This window comes from Pteropus medius, unplaced genomic scaffold (assembly GCF_902729225.1).
Source record: "Pteropus medius unplaced genomic scaffold, Ma_sr-lr_union100, whole genome shotgun sequence".
NCBI classification, from domain to species: Eukaryota; Metazoa; Chordata; class Mammalia; order Chiroptera; family Pteropodidae; genus Pteropus; species Pteropus medius.
In genome coordinates this window covers 14,004,361-14,029,015 of record NW_024352787.1, presented here as the reverse complement: position 1 = coordinate 14,029,015, position 24,655 = coordinate 14,004,361, and the positions used below count along the sequence as shown (strand labels likewise).

The window sequence follows — 24,655 nt, the reverse complement described above, 5'->3', positions numbered from 1 at the left end:
TTTTAATATCACATTATTCTCAGATGTTTTTGTTCCTAGTCATGTCAATACTATTCAACTCAAGATATCCTCTTATATAGATTCCCTTGAATGAAATACTTAGTTAACTTGCTAACATAAATTGCCATCTTCAAAATCACCAATGATTTATTATAACAATAATCTGGTATTTATAAAAATAAAATTTCCTAAGCTTAAAATTTTCTTGTTAGAAAAATTCTTCCCGCTCTGCTCTTCAATTCCCTTCCTGCCCCACTTCCACCCCTGACCTATGGATGTTACTGTTTCCCCTTAAGAATTGGATCTCTGAAGGCGGGGCATCTCCTCCCACATGCTCATGGCATGCACCCAGGGCCTGGTGTGCTAACCACTACACAATGGAACCACTTCACATGTTCTCTGTCCTGGAAAATAAAACCTGACTTTCCTGTCAAAGCAGAGGAAACAGCATAGGTAAAAGCCTTGAGACAGAAAAGATCTCAGCTGAGAAGGGGGTTGTCTGGAACCACTACACTATGGAGCACCCAGGGCATGGTGTGCTAACCACTACGCTGTGGAGCCACCCCTAGAAAAATTCTTTTCAATCAAATATTTAGAAATGGTCAAGAGTTGCTTGGACCTGTAAAGAATGAGAGCGAACAGAATCTCTGGTGTGCATCATCTCATTTTTAGGAAGCTGTGGTCTAAACTGCTTCATGACTATAAGTGAAGACTAGGAAGACTATCACATATTAGCTCTGGACTAAACACATAAGCATCCTGGCTTCACATGTTCACTCTCCTGGAAAATAAAACCTGACTCTCCCGTATAATAGTCTGTAGTTACTATTAAATAGTGCAAACAATAGTCTAGGTAGTTCAAGCTATTCTCTGAGAGCTAAAATAAAGTTTTTGAAAAAGAACAGAAATAGGACTTCTGTGTATGTGAAGATTGGGGAGAAGAAACATTATCTTCTACTGCTCTTCATTCTGTCCCCTTCGAACTTAGACTCTGAAAAAAACTTGTGAAAAAAGACACTGGCTCTCTTTGAATGCTGAATTTTCAGGGGCTCCAGAACTTCCAGGTAAATCTGCATCTTAGCTTTTCACTCGCTCTTCCTCCTTGTGGCACTGCTCCCTAGTCATCATATATCTATTGGGATGTTTATTGGCCACCTCCCACATTAGACTAAAAGTTCCTTGAGAACAAAGATTGTGTCTGTTTTGTTTACCACTCACTGTATACCCAGGCTCTAGTTCTGTGCCTGTCACAAAATAGATGCACAGTAAACACTTGCTGAATGAATGAACAAAGAACTGATAGAAAACTTAGTGCCTTGAAAAACAAAAACAAGGGTATATGAATCTCAAAAGCGAAACTAGCCTCAATTATTTAAGCGGCAAATTTGGCCTTTATATTGTTTCTCCCCTGGGTATAGATTTTTCATCCTGTGCTTCCTCACACTGTGGCTGGCTGTGTCTCTGGTTAGGCCAACCACTCAAAGAGAGGAGGAGATGAAGAATGAGAAGAGCATCATTCTCAAAGGTTCAAGACCTTGAATTCTTTGGGAGAAGGTCACAGCAAACAGAGCACTCATTTGCCAGAACTTGTATTCTGTCAGACATTTAATAGCTGGCTTAAACAGAAATATTAAACGATTACTTCTTCCTTTGTTTTATGGACCAAAAATCTTTTTCGTTTTACAAGCAGGTAAAATCAGAAAAGACAATGACTCTTACATTGGAATAGCAACATGTTTATAAGAAAATATTAACTCCACAATCTCAAATCAGTATCTGTTTCTGCCTTAAATGCTTTAATACTGCATATATTTTCCTAATTATAAAAGTAATGCCTCATATCATTATGGATAATAGAATACTAAAATTGTCTTTAAAAGGATAAGCGAAGGAAATAAAAATCACATCCACAGAACAAGCTTTCTATTTCTAAATCACAAAATCTAACATGTCTGTGTTCATCTGTTACGCTCTCCTTGGAAACTAAACAACAAAAGCTTCATTCATTTCTACTTTAATTTCACCTTCTGAATTTATTTCTAGGTATCCAGGTCATTTGACTGGATTAGCTAGGTAATGTAACCCAGCAATTCTGCCCTTGTCTCCTACCAGAGTAGAGGGTAAAATCCTTGTTGCGGAGACGGTTTGGAAGAAGAGTCAGAGTCTGGAAATGTTTAACTTACAAGGATAAGAGAGGAAGAGGAGGATTGGCAATGCTAGCATCCCCAACCCCCGTCTCCGTGGCCTTTTATTAAGTTTCACAACAATGCTAGCTTTGTAATTTAGTAATAGGTACTATTAGGTTAGTAGATACAAGCTACAGCCAACTCCCAGATTCAGCCTCAAAGCCACCTCCGTGTTCTCAGCTATTTCCTCTCAAGTATCTTTTTCTTATCCTCTTATGTTTTTTTTTTTTCTAGTCCCTAGAGCAAGAAGTCTCAGAATCGGTCAGGCGTATGCGCCCTCCCTGCAATGTGTCCTTGTGTGCAAGTCCACATTTGCTTCCATTGTTCTTGTTGCTCCAAGCACCAGACATCCTGCCAGGACCTCAGGCGTCTCTTACAACATATCCCCCTTTTCTTTTTGCTGAATTTTATTCAACATTACTGAGAACACAGCGGCCTGAGTCTTTCTTAATCCTTGGCTTCTTAAGAATCTCTTCCAGACTAGACAAAGAAGAACAAGTAACAAACAAATTACTATCCAAGAAGCAAAAATGAACTTATTAACCCATGAATTTTTAGAATAGGATTTAAATCTTTAATACCACAACCATGCTTTGTAGCACTGCTATCCCCTGTAATTCAGGAAGCTGTTTTTGAAAAGTGTCAGCAATATGTGTTTTTAAGTCTGTAATTAAACTTGAAGCATTACCATACCCCAAAATATGCTGTCTTACTTTATCCCATTCAAACATACTTTCATTATATGGTACAGGAGTTATAAAAAAGGAAGTTGTATTCCAATCACATTTAAGTTGCACCCGTTTCTGCAAACTAACAATTTGATCTCCTAACAATATAACTGCTTGCTATAAATCTGCCACTTGACTCTGCAATACAGAGTCAATTTGTCTTTGAGAAGTCCATAATTGTTCAGCATCCCGATGCCAGTTTCTAACATATTCAGCAGTCTGTACAGATTGATGCAGAGCCACTCCAGCCACAGCAGCAGCAGCAGTAACAGCGATGATACCCACAATAGCAGCAATCAACATGCCAAGGAATCTTTTAGCTCTTCTTTTAACATGGTCCATCAGTTGCTGCAATATCATAGTGGCAGGGGAGTCCTGCCAGGGTTGAGACAATTTAACCGGCATCCATACTCCAGTTCTAGCTCTAAGAATATATAAGCTTTCATATGATTTGTTAAAAGGAATAGAAGAGTTAATACAAGTATAAAAGGAACAGTTTTCACATGAAATATAACCTAAAGTTTCATTCCACTCCAGCAAAATGAGTAACATTTTGATGAAAGGTGATATGAGAAGAATTCCCAGATTGCTTTATGGAACCCTTCCAGGCATGCATGGGAAATAAAGCAGCCCCTAACTTCCATATATGATTCCATAGCCCTTGATGGGGTAGTTGGGGAGATGGAGGGGAAAACCCTCCATTATGCCAGATGACTCTGTTATTGCAAGTTCCATCTGATGAAATGCTTACTGAACCATTCTCTACCTTTCAGTGCCACCGCAAATTTACACTTTCTCTTTTTGCTCGGGCAGAGCCAGAAGGACTCCAACCAATGACTCTTCCATAGGAAGTATTAACCAAAACCCAAGCCTATTCAGCTCAACACTGAGTCCACTGAACCCAATGTTCAAGCGTCTGAACCTTCGGAGTAGCACACCATGGTAAATCAGGTGGAGAGGCGTCATCCACAGGTTCTGTAACATTTTTAAATCCCTCCATACTTAACAAAAACAAGTGACCTAACTAACATCTTAATTTTTCTGCCTCTTCCCTACATTATTTTCCGTCAGAGATTTTATTCCCTTAATCTTAAAGGGATGTTGAGGGAGGAAGGTCTCTCTTCTGTAACTTGTTCAAAGCTGAGATAGGGCTATAGTCCCTGCCTACTGGGAATAAAAATCTCTGAAAGCCTATTCGAAGGCCCCCAGAGGCAGACGATGTGAGGTCATTCCAGCATGTAGAAGTGGTAGGAAGCCTCGCAACCTAGAAGATATAAACTTAGCAAAAATATAGAAAAGACAAGTCAAAATTAATAGTAGAGGTAATTGATAACGAAGTTACTTTCTCATGATAGTTTGTTAATTCAAGGTACACAAAAGTTCCTGATTTCCTGGGACACGTGGACTTATCTAGTTTCCGGAACAAGAGCTTAAGATCTTCTATGGGTTCACAGGAACAGGTTGTACTTTCTGGTTTATTTTCTGAAGGAACCTGTGAGGACTCATAAGAAACTTGGTTAATTTAAGATAAATGTACCTAATTGTTGATTCCTTGTAATTTGACAGTAGTTGGGAACTTAACAAAACTTGGTAGAGCCCTTTCTGTTTGCCTTGAGGGCTGACTTTTTATTCCTGTCACCATGTAGTTAGCATTGGAGAGAGGCCTGTGGGATGGGTCAGGACAGAGTAGGTAGCTCTAGTATCTAGAAAAAAATTTAGTTTTCCCTTCTTGCCATGTCGAGGGTGACCTGAGGTTCCACAGTTGTGATCATGGTGGATTTTTTTAACTGGAGCTTGGAAGTGCTTGAGCCTCCACTGTTGGAGGAGAGAGCAGCTCCTGGAGGATTTCGCTCAGCGTTTCTATGAGCCACCTGTTGGGCTTCCTCTCTCCACCATGTTTTCATTTGCAAATAAGGACCTGGCTCTAACACAGTTTTTATTATAGTCTCCCAATCTAGCACTAACAATTGTTGTTCTGTGGCTATACTACTAAAAAGACCTGTCACATAAGTGGACTGTATACCATATTGATTGATAGATTCTCTAAGTATTCTCAAGAATTTATGTTCCAATGGAGTATAGCGCACATTGATACCCCCCTGAGGATATTGAGCATCTGGGGGAAACGCCTGTCTCACTACAGGGTACCCCATCAGCTAAGGAGTAGCTGTCCGTCTAGGAAAATTTTCTCAATTACTTTCTTCATCTATTATTTCCCTAGTCAACTCATGTGATAACTGAAGAGGGAGAGGAAAAGTAAATGAAACAGCTCAGCCCCATATAGAGTATGCACAGGTGATAGAAGGCTTTCTAGGTTCTTGAGAATATCCTCCAATTTGCCCCAATTGCAGTTGCTTCACCTTTTGATCTATTGCCTTTACTTGGGCCAAAAGAACCTGATATGGCCCTTCACTAGGAGGAATGTGGTCTACGCATTCCTCTTCAGATGAAGACTCAGTAGATTCCTCTTGCTCATTTTCAGACACTATTCCTATAGGATTTTGATAAGCAAGTTCTTTCGACCCAGGCCGAGAGAACGGAGGCATGGGCTGTTTGGCAACAAACCCATCAGATTCATATCCTCGATTGGCCATTCCTCCCTGGCGTATTGCAAAGTCAGTTGCAGCGCCCTCAGAGTCAGATTGCAGAGGATGTAAAGACTGAGAAATTAAAGTGCATAAGTACCAAACAGAAACAGGGATGGGATCCCCTCGTTGATGAGCTCTCTGCAAAGCTCTCATAACTTGTTTCCACACTTTAGCATTTAATTGGGATTTCCTTCTGGCTTGAACCAGTAGCAATGCCTACCTACATGCAAAAACAATTCATGAAATTGACGTTTCTTCACTTTTATTCCTGAAGACAACAATAAATGTTGCAATAACTTAATGTACTGGGCCTCCACATTTGACGGAGAATTCCCCATGATAAAATTATGCCGAAGGTATCGCTTACCTGTGAGCAGACTTACCCCTTCGGTTTCCAGCATAGTTCTGCACCCTCTTCTTCATGCCCCACGTTGGGCGCCACTTGCTGCGAAGATGGTTTGGAAGAAGAGTCGGAGTCTGGAAACGTTTAACTTACATGGATAAGGGAGAGGAGGATTGGCAATACTAGCATCCCCAACCCCCGTCTCCGTGGCCTTTTATTAAGTTTCACAACAATGCTAGCTTTGTAATTTAGTAATAGGTACTATCAGGTTAGTAGATACAAGCTACAGCCAACTCCCAGATTCAGCCTCAAAGCCACCTCCGTGTTCTCAGCTATTTCCTCTCAAGTATCTTTTTCTTATCCTCTTATGTATCTTTTTCTAGTCCCTAGAGCAAGAAGTCTCAGAATCAGTCAGGCGTATGCGCCCTCCCTGCAATGTGTCCTTGTGTGCAAGTCCACGTTTGCTTCCATTGTTCTTGTTGCTCCAAGTATCAGACATCCTGCTAGGACCACAGGCGTCTCTTACAACACCTTGTATACTGTGGTATACAAGGTCCCACATAATCTGGCTCCATTTCATCTCCTGGCTTCATTTCTCACCACTTCCCTTTCCCACTGAATTGAGAACTTCCTAGAGAAAGCTCATAAGCTCACAGGTAAGTTCAAATGGTCCAGACATCTCTTATTCACCCAAAAAAGTCTCCGTGTCAGAGTATAGAAGGATGCCCAGGCCTCCTTTTGTACGTGACGTAGGCTTGGGAGAATGGATTAAAGCAGCAGTCCTCAATCTTTTTGGCACCAGGGACAAGTGTTCCTATGAGAACCTAATGCTAGATGATCCGAAGCGGAGCTGAGGCGGCGATGCTAGCGCTGGGGAGCGGCTGCAAATACAAATGATGCTTCGCCCACTTGCCCGCTGCCCACCTCCTGCTGTGCAGCCCAGTTCCTAACAGGCCATGGACCAGTACCGGTCTGCGGTCTTGGGGTTGGGGACTCCTGGGTTAAAGGATCCTGATGTGCTAGATTCACCACAAATTGATGAGCTGGAAAGTGAATTCACCTGGAAAGGGTAGGGTTGACTAATTTGATCAATTTGCAGAGATCAGAGCTCGTCCTCAAGTGTATAGATAGCAATGCCACCTAGTTCACAGGTGCCTTGAAGAGAGTGGCAGCGAACCCAATCTGTCCCCCCCAAATCTATGTGTTGAAACCATAATCCCAAAGTTGTGGTCTTCGGGGCCTTTTGGGAGGTGATCAGTTCAAGAGAATGGAGCTTTCAGGATGAGATTAAGTGCTCTTATAAGAAGAACAAGAACACAACCCTCTGTAAACCAGGAAGAAAGCACTCACCAAGAACCTGACCATGGGGCACACTGATCTCAGACTTCTAACCTCCAGAACTGTGAGAAATAAATGTCTCAGCTACATGATCTGTGGTAATGTGTTATAGCAGCCTGAACTGAGACAACAGCCACACCTAGTCTCTCTCTTGAAGTATCTGCCAACTTGCAGAGCTGGTTGGTTAAGGACTTGTACCATTCTTTTACATCTAAAGGGTGACCTGTATGGCCTAGACCCCCTATAACCGGGATAGTAATGAATAAAAATGGAGAAAATTGCAAACATTCTAAAATAAAATATTAGGTGCTCAACTTATCCTGGCCATAGGAAGTACATTATGAGAGATGCTCTTTCAATTCAGAATGTCCCTCTTCAGCTACAAGTCTGGGGTGGTGTGATGTGGAGAGCTATATCTACACTTGCAGTGCTTTTTAAAAGGGGCCCTCAGAAGGAGTCTTGCGCCGATGGTACAGTTAAGCATCTTGATTATGGTGGTGTTTACATGAAGCTATACTCTGAATAAAATTGCATAGAGCTACACACACACACAAATGAGTGTATGTGTAACTGGTAAAATGTGAATAAGTTCTATGGTTTGTGCCAGTGCTAATTTCCAGGGTTTTATGTTGTACTGTAGTTACACCAGATGTTAGCATTGGGGGAGGCTGGGTGAAGGGGGCGTGGGAACCTTGCCGTATAGTTCTTTGCAAATTCCCATGAATTGGTAATTATTTCAAAATCCGAAGTGGTTTTTTTTTTAAGGGGGAGGAACTCAATACTGGAGTACTTGATCTAAAATATAGAATAGTGCATTGGAGATGGTCTTTAAGCTAGAAGATCCTGTGCAAAATCAGTTCCTCTGCCTCAAGGCCCAAAGATATTCCTGAAGAAAAGGATAAAGCGGGCTACCTCAGCCAGCAGATTCAAAATGAGTATTGGCCTGAAAAGCCCAAGAAACTCTGAAAGTTTTATACGCTGAGATAACTGCCATTCTCAAACCAGGGTGGCCTTTAATCAACATTCAGTCCTTCAACAATATTTATTAAGTACCTACTGTGTGTCTGGTACTCTTCACTCTTCTTAGGATAAGTCCAAGAGTAAAAGAACCCTGCCGTAGTGAAGCTTGCATGCTAGCATTGGGGAGGAGGCGGGGAGAGAAAATAATTAGTGAATTAAAGAACATTCTAGAACATGATAACTATTATGGGGGAAGAAAATAGAACCAGGTAAGGGGGACCAAGAATCAAGAGATAGTATAGTGTGTGGGAGAGGAAATATTACTAAATTCTCTGAGTTCTTAAATGATATGATTGTATTGAAATTAATACTCTATTTGAATTTTCTTTACCCACTATGAAATCTTCTCAGCATTCCTTTCTACTTCTTTTAGATTTCTTCTCTCTTCTATTCATCCTTTTATTTTAACCTAACTTTTTTCTCTTTCTTCATTAATCCACCCTTTCTTATAACTCTCCCTTCTCTAATGCCATCAGTGAGGTGTTTTTTTTTTTCACCTTTGTTTGTTTTTCTGCTTCTTCCCTTTGACTCTCTTTTCCTTCCTTCCTCATTATTTTTATTTTTCTCTCTCTTTCATTCTTTCTGGCTATTTCTCATTATGTGTGTGTGTGTGTTTTGTTTTGTTTTGTTTTATGGAACTGAAGTTCCTGTAATTAATATAGCATTTGTTACATTGTTGTATTGTTAGCTTGATGGATGCTTTCCGTTCTAATTATTTTTTATTTAGTTTCAAGTATACAGTACATTGGTTAAACATCTATATAGTTCATAAAATGATCTCCCCAATTGCACCCTCCCTCCCCTAACCCTCCACCTAGGCAGTGTATTAATACTAAATGCATTCCCTATGCCATGCTCCCCATCCCCGTGACCATCCATCAGCTACTAATTTGTACTTCTTTAGCCCTTCACCTCATTCTCCCAGCCCCCCAAACCCCCTCCCCTTTGTCTGTCACCAAATTGTCCACTATATTTTGTGAGTCTGTTTTTGATTAGTTTGTTCTTTTTATCCCTTAGATCCACATATAAGTGAAATCATATACTGCTTATCTTTCTCTGTCTGACTTAAATACTTTCTAGGTCCATCAAAGCAATATCTTTTTCCATCTCCTTCCTTTTCATATGTAGAGGTCTTGTTTTCTTATCCTTTCAGCCACTCTATCTTTTGGTTGGAGCACTTAATTCTTTTCCATTTAAGGTACTTATTGATAGGAATGTAGTTGTTACCAATCTTTATTCCTGTTTTTGATAACATGTTTTTTCTTCTTAAAGAAGTCCCTCCAACATTTCCTGTAATACTGGCTTGGTGGTGATAAATTCCTTTAGTTTATTTTAGTCTGGGAAGCTCTTTATTTGTCCTTCAACTCTAAATGACAGCTTGGTTGTATATCCTGGGTCTTCATCCTGTCAAATATTTTTTGCCATATCCTTCTGTCTTGCATAGTTTCTTTTGAGAAATCAGCTTCCAGTCTTATGGGTGTTCTCTTATAGGTAATTATCTGTTTTTCTCTTGCTGCTTTTAATATTCTTTCTTTGTATTTAACCTTTGGCATTTTAATTATGATGTGTCTTGGTGTGGGCCTCTTTGGATCCCTGATTTGGGGGATTCTCAGAGCTTCCTAGGGTTTTATGTCCATTTCCTTCACCAGGTTAGAGACGTTTTCAATCATTATTTCTTCAAACAGCTGTTCAAAGAAAATTTTGATTTTCTTCTGTTATGCCGATCAGACAAATATTTGGAGCCTTGATAGTGTCCCATATCCTCCTTAAATTATTTTTATAGTCTTGGCATCTTTTTTCTTGCCTTTCTGATTGAGAATCCTGATTGGCTTTCCTGTCCTCTAGATGGGGCATTTGATCCTCTTCTTTATTCACTTTGTTTGTTCCTTTGTTTATTCCATTTAATATACTTCTCATCTCAGATAATGTGTTCTTCATTTCAAACTGGTTTTGTTTTATAATTTCCATTTCCATTTTTATGTTTTTTTTTAAAATCTATTTGTTGAAGTTCTCACTGAATTTATCTACACTTCCCAAAAGTTTATTGAGCATCTTTATAACCAGTGTTTTGAACTCTGCATCTGTTAGATTACTTGACTCCATGATATCTGGATCTCTGTTCTGTTCTCTTATATGGTTTCTTCTTCTTTGTCTTCCCATTTTGGCTGTCTTTTAGTGTCTGTTTCTATGTACTAAGCAAAGCTCCTAAGTCTCCCGGTCTTATTAGTGTGGATTTGTGAAGTAGGTGTCCAGTGGCATAGTCCTGAGAGGGGTTCAGCTGCAGGCCAAATTTAGCCCAAGCCTCTGCTCCTCTGCGACCATCTGTAAAGATTCAGCAAGCAATCCACAGATGCTGTGCTTATAGTTGCCTCAAAAGGCCACGCCAGAAACTGAGGCTGCCTCCAGTGTGAGTCTCAGCAAGGAGCACCTGACTCACTGAGGATACAACTGGATGTGGCTTAGGTGAGGCTGCAAGTTAGAGGAGGTGGGGTTTCAGGAAATCCTCTGGCCAGAGCGACCTCTGTTATCCAGTTTGATGACGTCACAGCTATGGTGGCGCTGTGTCCAGCACACTGGTAGTGGAGGAGGGCTCAACAGGGAACAATGGATACCGCCTGGACTTCTGTACCCAGCAAGTCTCGTCTGGGCCCTCACTCCGACAATGTCTCCCTGTAAGTCCCTGGTGCCCCCTGCGCGCAGCCTAATCAGCACTGGTGCTCAGAGCAAGCAGGTCCATCACTGCAAAAACCCGCTCGTGGAGGCGACCTCCTTAAGAGGCTTCTGCCGCTGCTGCAGCCTCAGACTCACTCAGTCCCATCCTGCCTTCTGCCGTTGCAGGGTGATTTCTTGTATTTCTCCCTACTTGTATGGCTTTTTAATCTCAGGCAATTTTTCCTTGCTGCTGCTCCTGATTTCTGTCACAACTTTGATTTGGACACCAGAGGGATGAACAAAGCCTCTATTATCTACGCCATTTTTTCCCTCCCTCTCTCTATTCTAAATGAAATCAAACTTTCTTCAGGAACCCAACCTGATGCAATGGAAAATAGCCCTAATTTATTGACTCTCATCTCATTTGCTCACAAAGATCTAAGTTCTAGCTAGAAGACCCCTCAAATATTTCTGAAAGTCCCACAGAGTGCCTCACATGTATTCATGAGCAACGCCGTCCTACCAAGTACTGCTCTCCTCCATGCACTCTTGCAGGGCACTATCATTAGGAACTGAGGTGTCTCCAGAGCTGTAGACCTGGAGACCAGGGCAGGATGCCTCCATACCTTTGCAGTTATATTGTTATAGTTGTTGCCAAGAACATTGCATATGCCCCATCCTTTTACAGAGATCTCAGTAAAATAGCTCTTCTGGATTACATATTTGGAGTTTCTTTTCTTCATAGGACCCAAACATGAGTTCATGAATCCGGCTCTAGAACATACTTCAGAATGGCAGGCACTATATCACCCTCAATCACCATCGTCCACCAATAACTAAACCTTGTTATTGGGTTAGCCCTTTAAGCTGACTCTTTCTTGTTTTAGAATTGTCTCTCACCCAGTAGGTTCCTCAGTGATTAAACAGACTTCTTTTGAGACTCTGCAATCAGTGGCACTGCCTGGACACATCTCAGTTCCAATTCTACACTTGACCTCAACTCAGGCCTACCATGTAAGTTTATGAAGCACATAAGCTGAAATTTGTATTTCTCTCTAACTTAAACACAAAACTCAAGTTACTTTTCTATTGTGCATCATCTAATAAAACATAACCATGATTAATTTTTGTGGGTTTCAACATCTATTATTTAATGTAAAATATTATTTTAATTTTTTGAGTGTCACGAGCACTGATGAAAATTTTGCTAATTCTAGAAAATATGTTAAGAACAATATTTGATAGAAATTGATATGTATGTGAAAATGCAGAAGGCTAAATATAAATATAGTAAGAAAAGAATAAACTGGAGGAATTATACTTCCTGATATCGAGAGCTACTAAAAATCTATAGTAATCAAGACAGTAAAGTATTGGTACAAAGACAGACAAATAGGGCAATGGAACAGAGTAGAGAATCTAAAAACAGTATAAACATGTATAGTCAGTTTATCTATGATAAAAGTGACACTGCATTGAAGTAGAAAGGATGGTGTTTTTATTGAAAGTTGCTAAGTCAACAGATTATCTATTTTTGAACAAAAAATGTATCTTCACTCCTTACCTCACATCATACACAAAAACCGACTCCAGATATAATGTGTATCCAAATGGGAGAGGCAAGAAAATTTCAGATGAAAACATAGAAAAATATCTTCATTATCTTAGGAAGGCAAAGATTTCTTAAACTAGATACCAAGAAAAAATAGGCTAACCATTAAAAGAAAAATGATAAATTGAACTACATTAAAATAAGAACTTCGTCAGAAGACATGATTAAGAGTGAAAAGGCAATCCACAGAAGAGAATGTTTACAATAAATATTTCTAACAGAGGATTTATATCCTTATTATATAAACTCTTACAAGGCAATTAGAAAAAGGCAGAGGATCTTGGAAACATGGCAGAGTGAGAGACGTCCCCAGATCTCTCCCCTTGAAACAACAATAAGCTGAACATCTACAACTCAACGAAAAACACAGAAACTGCACACCAGCACATCTGAGCATGGGATCTGTGCATAAGAGCTACCACAGGTCAGAACCCTGGATGTTGGGTGGTGGACTGGCAGAAATAAAGAAGATACCTCTCGCAGCCACCGAAGCTCCCTGCAGGAGGAGAAAGAGAGGAGAAGGAACAGTGAGTTCGTGTGGCAAGTTCCCTGAACATATAGCTGTAAGCTCCCCATGACCAGCTGGCTGCAGAGCCCAGCATCAGCACAGAAAGCAGAGAAGAGGGACGGGACCGTAGAGGAACAACAGCTGATTTTTGCTGGCCGCGGTTGCAAAATTGAGGCTGAGCTGCAGCCCCCAACCCCCAACGCAGAGAGTCCCTCCTCCCATACCCTCCAAGACCAGTCACCGTGGAGCACCAGGGGAATCTGAGCAAACACTGCCGAAACTGTCACTGACACTGACAGGGACTGAAACTGAGGGTAGCGAGCATGATTAAATATCTACGAGAAAATTTAAAAAGCGTTATTAAGAGTTTATATAAAGCAGGGATTCAAGAGGCATAGAGGCCACTTACTGGAAACCAAAAGAGAATTGCCTTCTTTGCAACAGGCTAAAGAGAGACCTTTATATAATAAATCTTATTTCTGGAAAAACAGCAGAATACACTTCCATTAATGCCCAGGCGGACAAATAGTCCATTAAACACTCTGAACAACCAAAGTGACAAGGCAGCTCAGAAAGAAAGAGAAAAATCTCCAGAAAATAACCTTACAGACATAGAAATATGCGGCTTATATGACAGTAAATTTAGGATGGTACTTCTGAAAAAACTCAAACAACTCAAATCAACAATTTCAGGAACTGAAAAAACAAATAGATGAGCAGAGCAAGGAGATTGAAACCCTCAAAAAGAACCAAATAGAACTTCTGGAGATAAACACACTGGAAGAGTTGAAAAATGAAATAGCAAGCTTGGGAAATAGAGTTGACCAAATGGAGGAAAGGATCAATGATATTGAGACAGAAATCTAGAAATGCATCAGAAGGAAGAAGACAGAAACCAAAGAATGAAAAATAATGAAAGAGAAAAACAAGAACTAGCTGATACCATCAGGAGAGGAAACATAAGAATAATAGGCATTATCGAAGGCGAGGAAAAGGAGCAGGACTAGAAAGCATTTTCAGACAAATAGTGGATGAGAATTTCCCAAACCTAAGGAATGAGCAGGAGCTTGGAATTCAATAAGTCAACAGAACACCCAATTATCTCAACCCAAAAAGGCCTCATGAAGACATATTGTATTAAAATTATCAAAAATCAACAACAAAGACAGAATTCTCAAGGCAGCCAGGGAGAAAAAAAACAGTAACTTATAAAGGTAAACCCATTAGATTATCCTCAGACTTCTCAGCGCAAACCTTGCAAGCCAGAAAGGAATGGAATCAGATATTTAAACTATTAAGTGAAAGGAACTACAGCCAAGAATAATGTGTCCAGCTAAGCTCTCCTTTAGATATGAAGGAGAAATTAAGACTTTTCCAGACACAATTCTCCATTATGAGGGAATTCTTCACTACGAGGCCTGCACTACAGGAAATACTGAAAGGGGTCAGTTCACCTAAAGCAAAATGACAAAAAAAAAAAAATACATAATTAGAAATAAAGTGACTATCAGGCAAATAGAAGCAAAGGAGTGCAGCCCTTACTAAGAACAGGGCATTATAAGCTTAAATAATAAGAGAATTGTTATAACAAGATAGTAATGAACGTTCAGCATACATAGGAACAAATCGAGATAACAATGACTGAAAAGGGAGGATTCAAAGATCCAGATTTGCAAAGGAGAATGGAGATAAGGCATTGGCAGAAGAAAATGGACAACTGTATATATATAACAATCCTTTAGATATTCATAATGGTAACCACACGCCAAAGATTCAGAACCATTGTATATAACATGAAACAAAATAAAGAAATCAGAAACACAAGGACAAGGAAGCAATGGAAACACCGAGCTACCAGAAAACAAAAGATAAAATGGCTATAAGAAGACCTCATATTTCAATAATCACCCTAAATGTAAATGGATTGAACTCACCAATAAAAAGGTGCAGAGTTGCAGAAGGGATCAAAAAACAAAACTCAACCATATGCTGCCTTCAGGAGACACATCTCAGCTCCAAAGACAAATATAGACTCAAAGTGAAAGGGTGGAAAATGATATTTCAAGCAAACAACATTCAGAGAAAAGCGGGAGTAGTGGTACTAATATCGGACAAACTAGACTTCAAAATAAAAAAGGTAAAGAAAGATACTGAGGGACACTTCATAATGATAAAGGGAATCATGTGCCAAGAAGACATAACACTTATTAATATCTATGTTTGCAATCAAGGAGCCCTGAGATATGTAAAGCAATTACTAACAGAACTAAAGGGAGAAACAGACCAAAACATTATCATAGTAGGGGACCTAAATACCCCACTGTCAGATATGGACAGATCATCCAAACAGAAAATCAATAAGGAAATAACATCTTTAAATGACACATTAGACCAACTGGATATAATTGACATATACATAGCTTCCCATCCCAAAACAGATGCTTATACATTCTTCTCTCGTGCACATGGAACATTCTCAAGATTGACCACATACTGAGACACAGTGATACCCTCAACAAATATAAGAGGGTTGAAATCATGCCAACCATATTCTCTAATCTAATGCTTTGAAGCTAGAGATCAACTGCAGAAAGAAATCAAGAAGAACCACAAATACATGGAGATTAAACAACATGCTACTGAAGAATAACTGGGTCAGAGAAGAAATAAGAAGATTAAGAGATACATAGAAACAAATGATAATGATAGTACAACATATCAAAACTTTTGAGACAAGGCAAAAGCGGTCAGAAGAGGAAAGTTCATATCATTACATGCCTACCCTCAAAAATAAGAATGTGCCCAAATAAACTAACGCTTCTAGTTAAAAAACTAGAAAAGGAAGAACAACTGGGGCCAAAAGTCAGCAGAAGGAAAGAAATAATCAAAATTAGAGCAGAAATAAATGAATTTGAAAACAAAAAAAGAAATAGGAAAAATAAATACAACAAAGAGCTGGTTCTTTGAGAAGGTTAATAAAATTGACAAACCCCTGGCTAGACTCACTAAAGAAAAAAGAGAAAAGACACCAATAAACAAAATCAGGGATGAAAGAGGGGAGATTACTACTGACATCACAGAAATACAAAGGATCACACAAGAATACTATGAAAAAGTATATAACACCAAATTTAATAACCTAGGAGAAATGGACCAGTGCATAGAAAAATACAACCTTCCTAGAATGAATCAAAAAGAACTGAAAAATCGAAATAGACCAATCAGCAGTATGGAAATTGAAACAATCATCAAAAAACTACCAAAAAATAAAAGTCCAGGACCAGATAGCTTCACCAGTGAATTCTACCAAACATTCAAAGAAAATGTAATACCTATTCTCCTCAAACTCTTCCAATAAATCAGAAAGGAGGCAATACTTCCCGAACTCATTTTATGAGGCCAATATTACCCTGATACCAAAACCTGGTAAAGATAACACGAAAAAGGAAAACTACAGACCAATATCTCTCATGAACACAGATGCAAAAATCCTAAATAAATACTAGTAAACTAAATACAGCAACGGATTAAAAAGATTATACACCACAATCAAGTGAGTTTCCTCCCAGGGGCACAGGGATGGTTCAACACACACAAATCAATTAATGTGATACACTACATAAACAAATTAAAAAATAAGAATCATATGATCATATCAATAGATGCAGAAAAAGCCTTTGACAAAATATAGCATCCATTAATGATCAAAATACTTAACAAAATCGGTATAGAAAGAAAATACATTAACAAGATAAAGGCCATCTATGACAAACCCTCAGCCAACATTATTCTTAATGGTGAAAAACTAAAAACTTTCCCTCTAAGATCAGGAACAAGATAAGGCTGTCCACTATCACCACTGCTATTCAATATAACGTTGGAGGTCCTACCAAGTGCAATCAGACAAGAGAAAGACATAAAAGGCATCCAAATAGAAAACGAAGAAGTCAAACTGTCATTCTTTGAGGATGACATGATTCTCTATATAGAAAACCCTAAAGACTCCACAAGAACACTACTAGAAACAATAAGCAAATATAGTAAAGTCTCTGGATACAAAATCAATGTTCAAAAATCCATAGTGTTCCTATTTTCTAATAATGAAGTGTCAAAAAAAGAAGTGGAAAAAATAATTCCTTTTGCAATTGCAACAAAAAGAATAAAATACCTAGGAATAAATTTTATGAAACATGAAACATGAAAACTACAAGACTCTATTAAAAGAAATCAAAGAAGATACAAAGAAATGGAAAGATATTCTGTATTCTCAGATTGGAAAAATCAACATAGTTAAAATGACCATATTACCTAAAGTATTATACAGATTTAATGCAATCCCCATCAAAATCTCATCGGCATTTTTTAAAGAAATAGAACAAAAAATCATCAGATTCGTATGGAAGCACAAAAGACCCCAAATTACAAAAGCCATCCTGAGAAAAAAGAACATGCCTGGAGGTATCACTCTGCCTGACTTCAAATTATACTACAAAGCAACAGTAATGAAAACTGCATGGTATTGGCAGAATATCAGATACACTGACCAGTGGAACAGAATCAAGGGTCCAGAAGTAAACTCATGTTTATATGGGCAAATACTTTTCGGCAAAGAAGCCAAAAACATACAGTGGAGAAAGTAAAGCTTCTTCAGTAAATGGTACTGGGAAAACTGGAAAGCCACCTGCAAAAGAATGAAACTAGACTATTGTCTATCACCACACACCAAAATTCACTCAAAATGGATTAAGGACCTGAATATAACACCTGAAACAATAAAATGCATAGAAGAAAACATAGGAAATACACTCAAGAACCTTGGACTTAAAGAAGATTTTATGAATTTGACCTCAAAAGCAAGGAAAGTAAAAGTCAAAATAAATGAATGCGACTACATCAAACTAAAAAGCTTCTGCTCAGCAAAAGGAACTGTCAACAAGGTAAAGAGACAACCATCCGAATGGGAAAATATATTTACAAGCAACATCCCCAATAAGGGCCTAATATCCAAAATATACAAAGAACTCATACAACTCAATAACAACAAAAAAACAAATGATCCAATCAAAAAATGGGCAGAGGATCTGAACAGACACTTCTCCCTAGAGGACATATAAATGGCCAACAAATATATGAAAAGATGCTCAACATCAGTAGCTATTAGGGAAATGCAAATCAAAACCACAATGAGATACCGTCTCACACCTGTTAGAATAGCTATAATCAATAGGACAGGTAATAATAAATGTTGGAGAGGATGCAGAGAAAAAGGAACCCTCATACACTGCTGGTGGGACTGCAAATCGGTACAGCCACTATGGAAAACAGTATGGAGGTTCCTCAAAAAACTAAGAATTGATCTACCATATGATCCAGCAATCCCATTACTGGGTATTTACCCCAAAGACTTGGAAACCCATATCCAAAAAGATATTTGCACATCAATGTTCATAGCATTATTCATAGTGCCCAGGACATGGAAGCAACCGAAGTGTCCTACAATAGATGATTGGCTAAAGAAGCTGTGGTTCTATTACTCAGCCATAAGAAGAGATGAAATACTGCCATTTGTGACAACGTGGATGGACCTCAAGATAATCATCCTAAGCGAAATAAGCCAGACAGAAAAAGTTGAAAATCACATGATATCACTTATATGTGAGATATAAACCTAAAAGCAACAAATGAACAGGACAAACAGAGACTCATGGACATGGAATATAGACTAGTGGTTACCAGAGGACTATAGACTAGTAGTTACTAGTGGTATGGGAGAGGAGGGGGAGGTAGATGGGGTAAAGGAGGTCAAATATAGGGTTTAGGGAGAGGTTGAAGTGGGTAAAGGGGATCAAATATATGGTAGTTGAAGGAAATTGGACTTGGGTTGTAAACACACAATAGAATATACAGATGTCAAATGATAATGTACACTTGAAAATTATATAATTATATTAACTCATGTTACCCCAATAAACTTAATTAAAAAAATAAAAATAAAGCAAGGCTCAAAGGCTTAACCAAAAATATAATAATAATAATAAAATAAAATTTTCAAAGGGCAGCTAACCAAAAAGAAAAATAGGCAAATGACTTGTGCAGACAATTCACAAAAGAGGATTTGCAATGATAATGAACATCTGAGAAAATGCTCAACTTCTTTAGTCATCAGCGACATGCAAATTAAAACCAGTGTGATATTGCTTCACACCTACAAGAACAGCTCAAATGAAAAAGACACAGACCCGCTATTGACAAAAATGTGCAGAAACTGAAACTCTAACTCACATGTGACAGAAGTATAAATTGGTGCAAAGGTTAGAAAACAGTCTGTTGTAGATACTAGATATGTACTGAAACAGATTATACGTATATGACCTCAGCAACTCTGCTCCCAGGTATATACTACACAGAATTGTGTGCATATGTTCACCAAAAAAATGAACAAGAATGTTCATAGCAGCACTATTCATGAAAGCCAAACTAGAAACAACTTAAATGTCCAGATTGTAGGATGGATAAATTGGTGGTAAATTCAGACAATGGAATACTATACAGCAGTGAAAAAGTGATTGTTATATGCAACATGATAAATCTCATGATTGTGATGTTAAGACAGACTTAAAAGACAAGAGGGAAAATAACTTGTTTAATTTTATTTATATGAAGTTCAAAAAACAAATATTAGAAGTCAGGACAGTAATTACCTTTTGGAGCAAATAAGAGGAGGGTCCATGAGAGGGCTTCTGGGGTGCTGGTTATGTTCTATTTATTGGTCAGGTGCTAGCTACACTGGTGCGCTTGTTTTGTGAAAATTATTCAAGCAGTACACCATGTTGTGTATCCCTTTGATATATATGTTGTACCAACAGGAAAAGTTTGCTTAAAATAATGAAAATCCTACGGCCATGCCACCCTGAACAAGCCCAATTCCGTCTGATCTCGGAAGCTAAGCAGGGTCAGGCCTGGTTAGTACTTGGATGGGAGACCGCCTAGGAAGACCAGGTACTGTAGGCGTAAAATATAAAAAATAAGGGATTGTAAGCTAACAAGGTCTTTGCAATCTGTGAGGTCAACTAAGGGTTGCCTTGCCTAAAATTAAATAAATAAATAAATAAATAAATAAATAAATAAATAAAATAATGAAAATCATCATACATAATAAGCTGGAAATATTTGGGTAAGAATTACAAGATTTAATTGAGATATTTGTAACATTGCTTATTTCACTGATAAGTCTTTTTTTTTTAACTTGGAAAATGCATGTTTATTATAATTTGCCATTAGCCAAAGGCAATCTGTTTGAGTTACTTAAATGAATATTAAAGTGTCTTTATAACATGATAAAAGAAATTGCACATATGAAAGATGGAAGTAGAATTATAAAGAATACATCAAACCAATGAGTGAAAAGAGTAATGACAAACTTAGAAGGTAGCATTCTTTATTATATTTAATAGTTTTTTTTTTTAGAGAGGATACATCAGAGTAGTTTAAAAGGTAACTTTACATTTCATAAAAATATGTACAAATATTTCCAAATGTACATGATGTGATTTTTTCATTTGTTACTGAAATTCATACAACATTAGATTCTTATCATGTAGGTTAAAACATAACAAAAGACAACTTTAATTTCAAGTAAAATTCTCATTGGCTATACAGCATTAAAAGTGTGCTTATTATTCAAAAAATGCATAGAAGAGACAATATTCCTAGAGTGTGCTTGAGAAACAAGTTAAATAGACTGTGATCTTACATAGTCGCAAATGGATGCAGGATTTTGCAAAACTCTGGTCTTATTATAAGGGGCAACTTTGGTATTTGCTGCCTTCAGATAGCCAAACACATTTGACAGTTTCACATATCTCTGTCAAAGGTATAATATAATTCTCAACCACGCAAGACATAGTCTCAGTTGGGGACCTCAGTGTTTATTTTTCTCTAGAAATGAAGTACAATTTCATTCATTCCAGCATGAAATATATGAGAATAGTTCACAGGACCACAGCCTGTATATTACATATAATATCTAGAAAATTGTTGGCAGTCAGAAAAGTTTAAGTAAAAATAAAAGATATAAAATATTTTCTGGCTTAAAATATGGATTTTTAAAAACCTATACATTTTCAATGTATGTATTCCCAACCAATTTTTTCTTTTGCTATTGAGTTCATTTAGAATGTTTTGTCTAAAAAAACTCGATTTAAACATAGAATTATATTTAAGCTGTTTAGTTTTTAGATTTTTTTGGAAAGGTGATCAGAATTCAGTTAAAAGGTCACTTAACTTTACATACTGCTAAAATTTTAGAGAAAAATATAAACTTGTTTTAATCACCACAGTCTTCTAAACATATCAAAATTATTTTTTGTTCAAAATAACACAATTTTTGTGTTAGATTTTAAATTGTCTGTATCTTTATATACCTCTACTCAACGATCATCCCTATAAACTTAGTTAAAATTGCATTTTTAAGCTAGAGACAGTCTTTCATATACTTTACTTGATCTAATTGTGATCCATGGTTATATCAAAATGATTTCTATAAACCACAATAATCTTATTGCTTCGTTTCTCTAAATCAATGTTTCTAAAATATATCGGCCTAGTTCTGTAGCTCTTAAGTGAACCATTTCCTTGCTTCTGAATTCTGGTTACGCACACAGTCACATATAACATTCACTATTAAGTACTAACCAAGTTCGTATTTAAAAAACTTTTTTGATGTATTTACCAAAAGTGATTTTTGAACACTTTTATTGATAAATGCACTAACAATTACGTTTCAACATCTACTCAGTGTGCCCTTACTGTGATCAGTGCACCTCATGGCTATCAAGGCCAGTCAGAAATAGATTTTTCTTTATGATAATCATTCCCGACTCACCCGCCCACAGAGGCTGTTGCATCACACTTACCACAACTGAGCAGAGGTACCCCAGAGCCCACGCAAACTGTCAGCAAATCTGCCACGGGGGTGCAGGGTGCAGCAATATAACACCAGCAGATCCTAGAAATTGCTAAATCGCTTGGATAACTCTCATCACCATTTTGCACATTTTAGAGGTAAACTATGTATTTTATAAATAAAGCCTAGAAACAATCTTAAGTGCTTCTCTTTCAATGGATAAGTGGTTTTAAAAAATCAAAAATTTTAAAAAATCTAATGGAAAAAGAATGAGTGTTTCTAGTCCATAGGAATAGTCAATGCAGAAAATGCTTGCATAGAATTACATTGGTAGTTAAATTTTGCCTTGCAGTCCTTGCTTATAGCGACCACCCAAGCCCACCTTCAGGAAGCAAGTCTACGCATAGCCTGTGGAGGCAAAGGGAAAGCAAAGTGTTAATACAACTGCATTCGCCTTAAATCTACATTATCTTTTTTCACAAGTATGTTTTGATAGTGTCAGTTGCTTATGTTTACTCATTTAGGTATATATCATCATAATAAAAGTAGACTAAAATTTTTGTAACTCATCATACTTTAATTAGATTCATTTAAAAGCAATAATCACTATTCGTTGAGCACTTACTTTATGCATCCTTTAATTTTCACAACTCTTTGAAGTATGTTGTTTATATTTTACATGAAGAAACTAACATGAAGACAAAATAAATAATTTCCCCTAGGCTACACAACCATTAAGAAGTAGAATCAGGGTTCACATTCAAATCCATCTAATTCTGAAGTCCATGTCCTTAAAACCACTTTGCTATACTGCCACACTACCTACAGGAATCCTACATGAATGATCCTTTTACGTGGCAATCAAAAATACTTTTATAAACCATGCTAAGCGAAATAAGTCAGACAGAAAAAGTTAAAAATCACATGATATCACTTATATGTGGGATATAAACCTAAAAGCAACAAATGAACAGGACATACAAACAGAGACTCATGGACATAGACAATAGACTTGTGGTTACCAGAGGGTAGGGGGGAGGTGGGAGGGCAGAGGTAGACAGGGTAAAGGGACTCAAATATGTGGTGACAGAAAGAAATCTAACTATGGTGGTGAACACCCAGTGTAAATATGCATATGCCTTATTGTTAAAATGTACAGCTGAAAGTTATTAGATTTCGTTAACCATATGTCACCATAAAAATAGGAAGGAAGGAAGGAAAGAAGGAAGGAAGGAAAGGAAGGAAGGAAGGAAGAAGAAGGAAAATAAAGGAAAATAAAGGAATAAAGGAAGGAAGAAAGAAGGAAGGAAGGAAGGAAGGAAGAAAGGAAGAGAAAAAGGGGGAGGGAGGAAGGGAAGGAAGGAAGGAAGGAGAGAGAGAAATAAAGAAAACAGAAAGAAAAAGAAAGAAATAAAGAGAAAGAAAGAAAAGAAAGAAAATACTTTTATAATGTGGTAACTTCTTTTTGTCTGTTTTTTTTTATAAATTTATTTAAATTAATTTCAAATATACAGTACATTGGTTAGACATCTACAATGTTCATAAAACGACCCCTGCAATTGCTCCCTCCCCTGGCCCTCCACTTAGCCATCATATTAATGCTAACTGCATTCCTTCTACCATGCTCCCCGTGCCCAACTATCAACTACTGATTTGTACTTCTTTAACCCTTCACCCCATTCTCCCAGCCTCCCAACCCCCCTCCGCTCTGTCACCAAATTGTCCACTATATTTGTGAGTCTGTTTTTGATTAGTTCTTTTTGTTCCTTAGATACCACGTATAAGTGAAATCATATGGTATCTATCTTTCTCTGTCTGACTTATTTCACTCTAATGTGGCAACTTCTTAAGTTTCAATATTGATATATGAGTTTTTACTCAACTAAGTCAGCCCTATTATCCATAATCATAAACTTCTAAAGCTGGAAAGACTATACAGCCCAATGATGACATTGCTGGGAACACTAAGCTGGCAGGTTAAGATGCAGGACCTCTGATTTTCACCCTAGCAGTGTATTTCCTCCACAAAGGTCTTCTCTGCCTGTCATCTTCACGGCCTGATTTTATCATAGGGGTTTGAATGTTATGCTTTCCAACATTTTTATCAGTACCTGGAATAAGGCAAAGGCAGCATGCTTATCAGAGTTGCACATGACACCAGTGGGGGTGCATAGTTAATATGCTGGATGATAGATTCGGAATTCAAAAGGATGTTAATAAACAGGAACAAACGAGATATAATCTATCAGAAATATGTATAGTCCTACATATTTCTAGGGTCAAAACCAATGACATAAATATAAATGGGGAGCCCAGTTGGACAACAGTTTGTGTGAAAATGACCAAATTTGTTGTTGACCCCTGCTCAACAGAAGCAAAGATTTTGATGTAGCTATTATGAAAATAAACACATTTTTAAGTCACAGTAATAGAAATATCTTGATGAGATCAAGGTAGGTCATGGTCGCATAATCTCCATGCTGCCCTGATCCTGTCAAGGGTTTTGTGTCCTCTTTTCGTCCAGAGAAGCATTGACAAATTTTGTGTCTATGAGGAATGGTAAAGGGAAATGGAGGAGTCCCACCTGGAGTAGAGTCTAGTGGAAACATGAGAGCTACTCTCCAACATTTAAAGGCTGTTCAGTGGTACGGCTCATGTTGCTAGAGAAGGCAGATCTCACTCCACAGCACGGTTATCAGAGAAAGGCTGAATCTTGTTTTGTAAGCACAACTAACACTTGGAGACTTCTAACCATGCAACAAACTACCTGGAAGA

General features: G+C 37.9%; 1 protein-coding gene, 1 long non-coding RNA gene and 1 pseudogene across 2 annotated transcripts in view; 2 read left to right on the top strand and 1 right to left on the bottom strand.

Moving 5' to 3' along the window:
• The window catches only part of LOC120591818 (uncharacterized), a 66,763-nt gene that overhangs the window by 25,800 nt on the left and 16,308 nt on the right, over positions 1 to 24,655 (top strand). The window contains exons 2-3 of the long non-coding RNA XR_005650004.1: positions 3,728 to 3,856; positions 11,760 to 11,869. This is a non-coding gene — a long non-coding RNA (uncharacterized LOC120591818). The remainder of the gene's footprint in view (positions 1 to 3,727; positions 3,857 to 11,759; positions 11,870 to 24,655) is intronic.
• Positions 19,868 to 19,986, top strand: LOC120591853 (uncharacterized; annotated as a pseudogene).
• SLC26A4 (solute carrier family 26 member 4) overlaps positions 22,156 to 24,655 on the bottom strand; it is a 40,453-nt gene continuing 37,953 nt past the window's right edge. Inside the window, exon 20 of the mRNA XM_039849538.1 lies at positions 22,156 to 22,288. Coding sequence (XP_039705472.1) covers positions 22,265 to 22,288 — 24 coding nt within the window. The 3' untranslated portion in view covers positions 22,156 to 22,264. The remainder of the gene's footprint in view (positions 22,289 to 24,655) is intronic.